We start from the raw sequence: 12,295 nt of genomic DNA, 5'->3' as shown, positions 1-12,295 counted from the left end.
TAGATGTGTATAAGAGGGGGAAATGGGAGTGCACCCATGAGTTCAGTGGCGATCCAGCAGTGGGAGAAAGGAGAACTCGATTGTTTACCACTTATTTACACCAACCATGGTGGGGCGGAGTTGGGCGTGGCGGCGTGAACTTCATATTGTGTTCCCCCCCCCCCACCACCCACTGTCAGAAAATCACTATTGGGAACACCAGCCGCTGTAAGTAGTGGAGCGAGTGGTCGAGCAGGATCCACTGGTTCCAAGGATTGAGCTGAAACCATATCTTCTCGACAGGGCCCTATGGTGTTAGGATGAGGATACACAAGATGACTAGTGTGCACTTAACAACCCAGATAAGAATATCACTCGAGGATTGTTCTAGGCCCCATTTTTTTGTTCTTGCCACCGTAAGAACCACTGGCAATAAGTCGTCGTAGATTGTATTACTTGGTGTGACACACACCAAACGAAGCCAACCAATACTTGGCATTCTAATGTTAGCATTACCTCCATAACTTCACTATCTATAATTAATTACCCATGTTTTCTTGGGGAAATTGTTTCGGTTTCAAGTTATAGGATAAAACATAAAAAGGATGATGTGCCACATTAGTAGTACTGTTATTATTTGAGGTAAAGTAGTGAATTCTAGACGTAGAATTAATTAGTTTCCTGAGGTATTGGATTAGAGGCGAAGAAGGTTGTCCCAATCATCCAACGACAAGGGAAGAGGAATTCACTGCTTTACCGAAATAAAAGCATGTTTTATTTGTTTTACTCGGCCTATGCCTCATAACTTCAAACAGCAAACCACCCGTCTACATTTAGCCTTTTCGATATGTGAGGGGACACAATTTCTCAGTTGCATACACCTTTATATAGGCAGGGGTACACGGTAGTCACCCCACGTACGCGTAAATTTGGCACGCGCTGGGAAGTAGTACAAACTACCACACCCCTTACCGCGTGGAATCGATTAGTGTAAATCCATTACTGTACCTAATTAATATTTATTTATGAGGTATAGTGAATAACATACTTATTTTAAAAAGAAGATTTACTATATGCGTATGTATGAATATGACGATTAAGAGCATTTTATTAATAGTCAGGGTCCTGTTTATAATGTGTAGTGAACCAGTAGGCCCCTACCTGTAAAAGCTGGCCGCATCGGGTATGGAGTCGGAATACTTTCCTTCATACGTTTTAGCAAATGTGTACAGGTCACGGGCATTATCTAGTAAAGTAGTGGCATAATCTGTGTCTGAGATAAAACAATAAAGCATAATAACAATTTAAACATAATATAATACCGTACATAATGACAAAGCATTAAATAAAAAAGTGCACCTCAATGCGGTGCAATGAATATCTCTTTATATTGAGGCCATAAATGATAAATTTACAATAGAACCTTCTGATATCTCGGAAGAAAAGTAGGCCTTGTTGAGCCTTGTCTTTGTCACGCGCTATGCCTAATGCTATTAAAACATCGGCGGCAGTGGCAAAATTAGCAATGGTAATAGTACTGTTGATATACGTGATTTAGAACAAAATTATGTTCTCAATATAGAAGGTCACTCTCATTCGCGGAAGCGTAAGGGACTGGCAGTTGTACCGTATAAAAGGTTGGTATGTTTTAATAGTGGTCTCTGCACACCGATAGGCAACCAACGCTGTAATGTATATTTTATTATTTTATGTTATTGGGCTGGTTTTTCCATCTTGGCGTTTTCATCTGGGTTCTTACCCCATAGTTTAGTTTAAATTTCATTTTGATATCGGTAATAATTAATTGGTTAGGCTATGCATTGTTGAGTATACTGCGCTTGCGCAGATATATACTCTTAGCTGTGAAAGTGAAATTCCGTAAATTTGGAATGTGTTAAGGTTCAATTCATCAGTTCATTTCATTTGACAGGCACAACGTACGATGTGTTGACAGATGACCAATGGCTGATAGCACCCAATGTCCGACAAGAGTAATTTTGACCTAGTTCGGCAATATACTCAAGCTCTCCAGAATCCTATTTTTGGATACGGTAAGATGCCTTTTAAGAGTTGTGTAATACGAAATACGAGTTGAATGTGTGAACGATGTATTAAACGGGTCTGTTTGTGCCGTTAAATAATTTGTTACGTTGATGTGATGTGCGCTTTGCGAAATACATGGTGACGTAATGTAGTGAATATTTCTCTACCTCATAAATAATAATTTGTTACAGTATATAACATTTCATTGGGCAATTCCATTATATTTATGAAGTATAGTAATATCAGTTGTAGCAATTTCTATTGGTGAATATGGCTAAATCAAATCACAGAATCATAACGTCCAAACCAATAATTGAAATTACTTTAAGCTTTCATAGTACTGGGAAAAGCCATTGTTTTTTGGGGTTTTTTTTCTGATTTCTTTTTTCTTTTTTCTTGCATATATTTTCCCTATCTTTTTGCACTTTTTTCTTCTGGCCGTCACTTTGGTCACTTCCCATGCTTACAATTTGTCCGTGCTTTGCCGAAGCATAGACCATATATCAGGGATGTGCCTCCTTAGTGTCAATCTATGGTGGGGTGTGCGTGTGAGGAATATAATGTGGATTCTTTTTTTGAAAGAGGGCCTCTTCAAATCAGCATTGCTGTTAGACCCATCCTCTCAAAATATTTTCAAATAAATAAATAAATAAATACAAACTAAATCATTAATTGTTATTATTTATTTCGTCATGTACCCAAAATAAAAATAAACAGTGATCCAACCTGTTGGTGTAAAAGCTATGGAAGCAGCAGCTAATGCAGCGGCAGTCTCGCCTAATAGATCAGAACCTGGTTTACTGGGAGTCAGCACATATGCAGGCCGGTTTGACTCGTCCATTTCCTCCGGTCGCCCCCAGTTACTGTGATCAAATCCTCCGTTTCCCACCTAAAATGTTCATAATTGAAATAATTTTAATTTTAGATTATCAACACACTTTGACAGTCAATAAATAATTATATTAGGCATATTCGTTACCCCAGACTCGCATGGCACCAACTGTAGAAAAGATAAACAAATTCGCCCAATGGTAAGAAGGAATCCGTACAAGATTCGATATGATAAGTGAGATGACATCAACATGACTAACAGAAATTGAAAGAGATAAATAGGAGTGAAACAACGACCAAGTGAATGTTGTACAACGGCCCCCCCCCCCCTAATTTCCAGCTTTTGATCAAGCGAAGGATAATTCGTACATTGCGTGTCTTTTCGGTCATTTTGGAAGTACAATACTTCCACTTGATGCACTTATCATGTATCCAATGGATACACTTATTATATTTTAAATAATACCATCGCATCTCTGTCAATTTACTGACACAATCATTATAGTTAATAATATTATATTTGTAATTACTATTATTCTCATTATTATTGTGTTTTTTATTGTTATGATTTCAATTAATTTAATTTGATCTTTTTATTAACAATGTACTGTTATACTTGCCATACTTATTGACTATTGGTTCACTTATTTTGATGCCCTGTTCAATTGATTGTTTATATATATGCAAATTTTATCAAATAGGACCTATTAAATAAAGTTTTTGACAAAAATAAGTTTTAAAAAAAACATTGCAACGTTATTAACGGTCTTACTTGGCCGTAAAACTCGAAAGTCCCGGTATGGCATTTCAGGAAGTAATCAGTAGCCCACTTGATACTATCAAGCATGATGTCTAGCTGGTCTGCGTTAACGTAGCCGGACCTGTACTCGATCAATCCCCATGCTAAAATGGTAGCAGTGCTCGCCATTGGGTGTCCAAACTTGACAAAATCACCAGCTAGACCCAAATAAAACAAAATAAGAATGTGGTGAAATAAAAAATAATTTAAATATACATATCAAAGAGGGTGGAAGAACTTAATTGATTTCCGTATATCCAATTTGATTGATTAATTGATTGATTGATTGCTTAATCGCTGTTTTGTTTGTATGTACCATCATACCATCCACCAGTTAGGTCTTCTCCATTGTCACCCTTGTCATTGAGAGCACTGTCGCCTCTGTATGGGATTCTGTTGTTGGGTGGCAACTCTCCTGATCTTTGAGCTTCGTAAAACAAGATGGATTTATAGAGGGCATCGTAGTAATCAAATGATCCTGAAAAGGAGAAATAACCATTTAATAATAATTCGTTATAGTACCTTACTGACTATACACATTGTAGTTTAGGTCAAATTGTCTTTAACTGACGAAGCGATCCATACTCTACGATTTCAGCTAAATTGATTACCTGAATCTGGCAAGGTTACTTCTGGAGCCAAAGTGCCCCCACCTGTTGTTGTAGAAATGGCTGGTTGTTCTGTGGTGGTCTGGTCAATTGGTGCCGCCGTCGAATCTGAACAATCTGGTTGACCACTTAATCTTACAATAAAAGTAGGGGTGGGGGGTCCATTAAATTCAACCAAGAAGTTCATCCACAGAACACTGCCAGCAGACTGGTCTTTGTTCCAGTCTTTGTTGGTCAGTGTGTGTGTCATCGAATCAGAACTAATGCTGTCCAATTTAGCACTCCAAATCTGAAGAAGACAAAACAGAATAAACTAGAGTAGTCCATAGAGTGCAGATATCTTCTTCCTGAATACTGAATAAGACACAGGGCGTTTATGGGTGATTCCATTATTTTCTTTATGCTTGAGAATTAAGTTTCAGAATATTTCTCAAATGTATGTGACCTTGACCTTGTTTTCTGACCTTTTTACCCTAAAATTTAAACACCTTTTTCTTAGATCAATATGTAACACTACATTAAATTTGATGATTAGCGGTGGTAAAAAAAAAATCACTATTTTTCAGTAAAATAGGCCTATATACTGCTACGGTATCAGCAAGAGTTTTTCTTTGGTCATTTTTAACTAACAGCGACATTAAAATAATAATAAATTCTTACGCAAAATATTGGGGTGATAAATTTTCGTTGGAGAATATTAAATATGGTGCCCACAATCAATCAAGTATTTTTCAGCATTATAATAGAAAACCTGAAAAAATTGTCCAAATTCCAGAGGTAGACCTATAGGTCTAAAATTAGGTAAAAAATAAATATTTTCCCGTCTATAACTCTTAAACGTTGGTCTTTTTAACAGTTATGGTGCCCTATAAATAAAACGATTGATTGATTCTTTGGTTGGTTGGTTTGTTTATTGATTGAATGATTGATTGATGATGGTTTGGTTTATTGATTTGATTTGATTGATTATATAATCACCAATATCATCATCGTACTCATCATCATAATTTTTGTAACAAGCTAAAGTATTAATGTAGTTGTTTTTCTCGTACACAGTTGCACATATTTATTTTACCTGAATATTTTGGACAGGGGCTGAGAACTCCATCTCCACCGTCCACCCTCCCGTTATCTGTGACGTCACGGGAATGCTGAACCACATATCGGCGTATTTGTTATTCCATTCACTACTTGCTCCCGTCGTGCTACCACAAGTTTTACCCTCCGCATGATTGAGCAATAGAGCCGTTATCGCAATCAAAAGCTTAAAACACATTTTATATTAATTTTCTGCCGAAATGAAGAAGTGATAATTAAAGTTATGCGTTGGTAGTTTTAAAATGTTATCTCGATGTGGTTGTTAAGTTTCAGCCCTCCAGTTTTCATTCACGGTTCAATTCCTGTTAAATGCCAGAATTTTTCCTAATGACCAATGCCATGGCCTAGGCTTTTTAATTCGTTGCTCTTAAATTATTAAGCACACACATTTTAATTTGATTAATCCTATAATTACATAGTATGAAATATCGCTGTAATATTATAACGTAAGAAATACAAACACAAGTAATATGGATGAATAATTCGACTTCGGACCTAAATAAAAATTTAAAATCTACTTGCCTAACAAAGTAAAATTAACAACCTTTCAAAATTGAGGTAGTAGATGACGTGATCATTGACATCGGAACTATTAAAATGTGTGCTACCACACCTTACCGGCTTCTTTTATAATGTGGCTAAGGTGTGCAGTGCAAATCCGTATCGATTGGCATACCAATCTTGACGTCAGTCAGGAGCGGATCAAGGATTTTCCCTGACCTTCGCACAAATGGGATGGTCCTTGCAGTGATGGATCCGGAAATTCGAAATAGAGGGTGCCCATAGAGGAACCTTCACAGATATACAGCAGGCCCAACCATGGTTGGGGCTGAGGTAAGAAAAATTAAAAGTTCGTCGCCTTTAGATGGCCGGAAATGGCACTTTCAGAATTTTAATATAATTTTCAGTTTTTTTTCTCCAATCTTTAAAAATAACTTTGAAATATTTACTGGGGTCCCGGGCCGACTGTGTTCTCCTTGAAACCGCCATAGCAAGGGGTTATCCTTTAACGCTCAGGTGACCTAGGGTTTTAAAACAAATATTGCTTACGGAATTTCTATAACAAAATAAACGAACAGATTCTTCAGACCCAGGACTTTAAAAATCAAATTGTACAATTTTATAATAATAAAAATATTAACCCAGGTATGGGAAAATAATTTTATCAAGGATATCAAAGATGATAAATAGTTTTACAAAAAAAAACAAAAAAACAAACAAACAAACAAAAAAAAAACAAAAAAATACAAACAAACAAACAAAAAAACAAAAACAAAGCATGATTTGAAATGGAGTCTCGATGAGAACAATTTGTTTTCCTAACAAAAATATATGTAAAAAGCAACTTACATTGATTTGTTTCGAGATGACTGAACGAGCAAGATCATGCCAGGCGTAATAATAGCTATGGGCAGTGAAATTTAATTTATACTATGCCTATCATTTTTTATTTACGTCAACTAATCCCGATTCGTATTCATTATAATCGAACCGATTTTCAATACAAAACTATTCCGCCACAAGGTGCTGATAGGCTTATACTGGATAATCTACACTGCATTGTCTACAATATTGCGTAGTACTTGACTTTTGTTGTTAAATATATTTTAAAAATATATAACAAAAACACATTATTCCAATTTAACTCAAACACGTCATTTGACTAACGAATTAGAAAAAAACTACGTAGCGGTAGTCCACATCTATCTATAGGTCCATCAGCAGATAAACTAGTCCTATTTTTGTTGATCCACATTATCAAAACTTAAAGCTAAATAGTTGTGATTTGCCCATGGGTAGGGTCTATGATATGACATCATACCCATATAGATGTGATGTGTCATCATGCCCATATATGTGCAATTTACACAAATGTGTCTCATGAGACGTTGTTTGGATATAAAGCTTTATAATGCTAACATCGCATATATTTCTTTTCATATAAGTTGAAAGCTACCATGAATTGTAGTGAACAAAGTGGGAAGCCCTCTTTGTAGATATTTACTATTGAAATGTTTAATAATTAAATAGACCTATCCGGAGTGTCAATCAAACTTAACCACTGACCAAACAGAACAGGGGGAGGAATACGAGCTTGTCTAACAAGCTCTCGTGCTGTCCCACGAACGCATGTGATTATTAGCAACAATATCCAAGGGGCGGGGCTTAGCAGAGAGGTCCATTGAAGATTGCAATTGTCATCTACTTTTGCGATCTGAACAATCCATGACCCCTACTTAGGAATAATCAGGGGAGGATTTAGGAGGTGGGGGCGGGCCAGCCCACCCCCCCCCCCTTTTTGTTTTTGGAAAGGAAAAAAATGAATATAAAGTAAAGAAAGAAAAGTAAGAAAATTGATCACCTAAAACGCCTCAGAGGTTATTTTCAGGCGTCTAGAAAACAAGAATTTCGCGGGGCATTCCCCCAGACCAGCTAGGATAGTTTTTTTTTTCTCGATCAGTCCTATTTTCGTCCCCCCTTCCGCCCCCGCCCCCACAACTTTTTTGGAGATCACTGGATCCGCCCCTGATAATGTTTCATTATATTATGGCATATTCGTTTTCAAACAATTTATATGTCCATCATCAACCATAAAAAAAAACAAAAAAAAAACAAAAAAAAAAAAACATTAAGTTTGATCAAGCTCACTATTAGTGTATTATTGTGAAATTAATAATATTAAAGGTAACATAAAATGTAAACATTTTACAAGTATTTCGAGGAAAATTTTATTTGCTTTATTCATAAATCATATTCTATGTACTGTATTATATGTGACATTGATACATGTTTTGTTATATCACTCATATTACTAGTTGACCTACGTATACAATGTTTCACTCATTATACCATTTTCTGTGCATAAGGAGAGGCTTGGCCGATAAGACTATTTTCCTTAAATTTGTGGTTCAAGTTTAATTAATGAGAAAGTGGTTATCAACTGATCATTAATTTTAAACGATTCTAGTCCAATTTTTGGTTTTGGTTCTGATGGTTCGCTGACTTCGGACAATGACAACGTAACAAAATAGCTAGCTTAATCCTTTTCAATACTGTCGGGTTATATTTTTGTATATATTTCTTCTTTTTGAGTAAAGATTATGAGATACAACTAAAAGATTTTCAAAATAGTAATTAGAAGACGATTATTTTAATAGAACAGTCCTTATTTCAAAAAATCATTCATTCACACGCACGAGCTTAGTGTTCAAATCAGTGTAGCTTCTGGATAATGATATACAAATCAACGGCTTATTTTCTGCCCGATTCTTGTTTCAATCTGGGAGCTTTTAATAATATTTTAAGAACTAGAAATAAAAGGAAAAATGCATACCGCAAACCTACGCATCATAATAATGCCGAGATATTATTTATAGAATGGTCTAACAAAGTGGTTGAGGCCTGAAATCGTGTAAATTGAATTTAATAACAGTTTGAAATATAAGTTCTATCATGTAGGACATACGCGTCCTCTTCTAGTTGGTCATTAAAGTTTGATTGATATTTCGGAACAGTTCATTATTATTTAACGTTTCTATGATTATAGGCCTCTACTAGTAAGACGACTCAAACATTGGGCTTTGAAAAATAATGATCTTGAGCAACTCAGCTTAAAGCTAAAATGTTTTTTCATCCAAGATATGGTTATGTATACAATCAAGTTAAAAAAAACAATCCAATAGATTCTTGGAAGTGCAGGCGTATCATAATGACACTGGTTTTAGGACTAACGTAAATGGAAATAGTGTACGTAATCACATCTATTCAAATCGGTTAATACTACTGAAAATACTGTTATGCTCCACAAGATTTAAGGTGCACAATATTTGATCCACCAAGGATCCACCTATTGTGTTAATGCATTGTAATTTAAAAGGTGGTGGTGTTGTTGTTGATAAACAGGAGGTACTTAAACCATTATTTTAATTATTTATGTATGATATAATCCCAAGGCCAAAACCTATAATAGCTCACTAATATCAAGTTAAGTATGCAATATGCAAGCTAAACTAGAGGGATACTGTGTTCGTGAACAGGTCAGCAATATCTTAATCTTAGACAATAATTTCGTCATATATAGTAAAACAAATTCGACTGTCAAAACAGTATTTTTATTTAATGTTTTGAACAAACGAACATATTTATATAATTCATAGCATTTCTCAAAAATGATTTTATCTGCTTATTAGAATGGAGGAAAGTGAGCAAAAACAGTTTAACCTGGTTAATATTTTCAATCTAGCAAAACATTCAAAATACTACCTACAAAATATTACTTTTCAACAACTTGAACTGTATTCTCACTATGCCTCCGACCGAGAACAAAGAAATAATAATAATATAGACCTAGTAAAAATTAGTTCATTTCCATTTTGATGCCAAATTGGCGTTCCATACAATATCGCCAAAAGTCAAGTGGCACATCAGTACAAAAATCAAGTGGCGCAGTGCAAAAGTCAAGTGGCGCAGGGCCATCGCAGGGCAGAACTAAAGTGGCGCAGTGCAAACTCAAAATGCGTGTGCCACCCATAGAGATATAATAAGAATAATAAGTTTAATAGCTCTATGGTGCCACCACTTTAGTTTTGCACTGCGCCACCTGACTTTTGCACTGTGCCACTTGACTTTTGCACTGCGATTGTAGTAGTTTGTAGGATAGTCCTTTTGGCCACGCCAAAAGGACAAACTACAATCGCAGTGCAAAAGTCAAGTGACACAGTGCAAAAGTCAAGTGGCGCAAGGCAAAAATAAAGTGGTGGCACACGCATTTTTATTTTGCACAGCTGCGCCACTTTAATTTTGCACTGCACCACTTAGTTTTGCACCGCGCCACTTGACTTTTGCACTGCGACTGACTTTTGCCCTGCGCCATTTGTAATTTGTCCTTTTGGATTTCCATAATAGAAGGTTCGTTTATTCAATGCGGAGCGTTTACACGGGTACAAATACATGAACGTACTGGCTTCTCCCTGATCCACCCATCATGTTTTAAAAAGCACAGTATGCTGTACTTTTGTACGATTTGTATGATGGTGACGGCAAATGATTCGGAAAACTAGGTTTCGGCACACTGGGTTTTCATGATTTCGGTGAACTGGATTCGGCAAACTGGGTTTCAGCAAAGGGGGCATTAATTCGGCAATCATGGGTTTCGGCAAACTGGATTTTGACAAACTGGTCGGATACCGTTTCGGCCCCAGTGCAAGACCAATATGAGGGTGAATGCTAATAAGGGGTGACCGCTGAACTAATAATTTGTAGGTTTAGCCTGGTAGGGCACTAAAGTCCTTGGCAACAATTTATCTTCAGATACCTGGATGGCTGTGCACCTGTCTCATAATATCCAAATTACGGTTGAAGAAAGCGTGTATGTGAACTACCGGAATTGTGTCGTAGATACGTCGTCGCAAAAACACCTTCTGAACTATTGCATTTGGAATGGTGTTTCTCAAGTAAGAAAATATACATATAGGTATGTAGAGAGTGTACCATACTGTATGCCTTCATGGTGTTAGATTAAATTGCAAAGTCCATTGTTGTGTTGTTGTTCAGGCCTATTTTCAAACTGGAGACTGCTCTAAAATTGTTTGAGTCCTTTTCATACAATGGCATTAAACCAGAATATCTGAGTGAAATGTAAACAACGGTAAAAACAGACCTAAAAATTTGTTGTTGTGTAATGACATACCGTATAGTCGTAGGCACATGTTTTGCAACCTTAATTCAACCATGTAAAATTAAGTATTCTTTAAAAGTAGGCTAAGTGAAATCATCATTTTAATTAATTTATTATAGGGTAATATTATTTATAAAATGACTTAAAAACGATCCGTGTGTCGTAAAATGCGTTTTAATTTAAATACAGTAGGCCTATTATAACAATCGCTAAATATATAAATTCATCTTACTGCCGTTAATGTTCTCAAAATCATTGTCTGTACGGTATAACATAAGTTTAATATTATTTATATAGTGACTTAAAAGACGATCTATGGGTCATAAAAATTTGATTTAAATACCGTACTCGCGCGAATAAGCGCCCCGTTTGAATAAGCACCCCTCTCAAATAAGCGCATGAAACGTGAACATTTAGATTTAGAGGGGGGGGGGGCGCTAAACAAGTTTTAGGCCCCCCCCCCCCTAAAATTTCATAATAATTTCTTTTTACTGCTTTTTGAAGGTCCAAATTAAAATATTGTTTAATGATTTCTTCACACACATCACATTTATGGGCTAAACATTTTACAGTAGTTGTTTTTTAGTGATAAAATAAAAATGAAATACGTTTTTTAACCGATCAGCGGACAAAAAACGTAGCTAAGAAAGCTGCTTTTTCCTTGCCTTCATGCTCAAATCTCGAAGCAAAGGCCGTTGTGTAGCGGTCTCAACGTTTGTATAATACACTCAACTTTTCGTGTCGCGCGGGTTTGTTCTTGTCTAGTCTTTCCTTGATTGCTTGCGGTCAGAGGTATTTGAATGTTTGTAAATAAACTAACAATAAACTAAAATTTTCGTGTCGAGCAAATCGTTCTTGTCTAGTCTTGTCTTGATTGCTTGTGGTCAGTTCGTACGTTTGTATGATTCACTAAACATTTCGTGTCGAGAGAGTTGTTCCAGTTTAGTTTTTTTCTTGATTGCTTGTCGTCGGATACTACTACTACATTTAAAACATATTTTAAGGGGAATTCTTTTGTCGTCTGAAGTTCTCATTAACGTTGTCAAATTTTACCTTTAGGGACAGTATTTTTATTATGGAACTGTTTTCACCTCTTCATTGTCTTATGTTCCCCATGGCAACCCTTTCACCAGGATTTTTAAAGAATGGTGAAATTTCAGAAAATGTCTTCAAAATTTTAAGGGTGGTGCACAAAATTCTAAAGGGTGGATACAAACAATTGTTATTTTAGTGCATAGCAAGTGACACGCTAAGTCTGTT

The 12,295-nt window shown here is 36.0% G+C and overlaps 1 protein-coding gene across 3 annotated transcripts in view; it reads right to left on the bottom strand.

The window, feature by feature from the left end:
- Positions 1-6,807, bottom strand: part of LOC117119431 (endoglucanase E-4-like) — a 10,933-nt gene extending 4,126 nt beyond the window's left edge. Inside the window, exons 1-7 of one of the 3 annotated variants that reach the window (XM_033264258.1) lie at positions 6,709-6,807; positions 5,336-5,550; positions 4,264-4,549; positions 3,969-4,130; positions 3,626-3,810; positions 2,749-2,911; positions 1,141-1,252 (exon numbers count right to left, since the gene is read on the bottom strand). In XM_033264258.1, coding sequence (XP_033120149.1) covers positions 1,141-1,252; positions 2,749-2,911; positions 3,626-3,810; positions 3,969-4,130; positions 4,264-4,549; positions 5,336-5,536 — 1,109 coding nt within the window. In that variant the 5' untranslated portion in view covers positions 5,537-5,550; positions 6,709-6,807. Of the gene's footprint in view, positions 1-1,140; positions 1,253-2,748; positions 2,912-3,625; positions 3,811-3,968; positions 4,131-4,263; positions 4,550-5,335; positions 5,551-5,880; positions 6,124-6,708 lie in introns of those variants that run through there. The other 2 variants (XM_033264256.1, XM_033264257.1) reach the window with 2 other exon arrangements.
- Positions 6,808-12,295: the final 5,488 nt, after the last annotated feature.

This window comes from Anneissia japonica, unplaced genomic scaffold, assembly GCF_011630105.1.
Source record: "Anneissia japonica isolate Jap-2015-1 unplaced genomic scaffold, ASM1163010v1 scaffold11229_len202898_cov190, whole genome shotgun sequence".
In the NCBI taxonomy this organism is placed as follows: domain Eukaryota; kingdom Metazoa; phylum Echinodermata; class Crinoidea; order Comatulida; family Comatulidae; genus Anneissia; species Anneissia japonica.
This window is presented reverse-complemented; position numbering and strand designations above follow the sequence as displayed.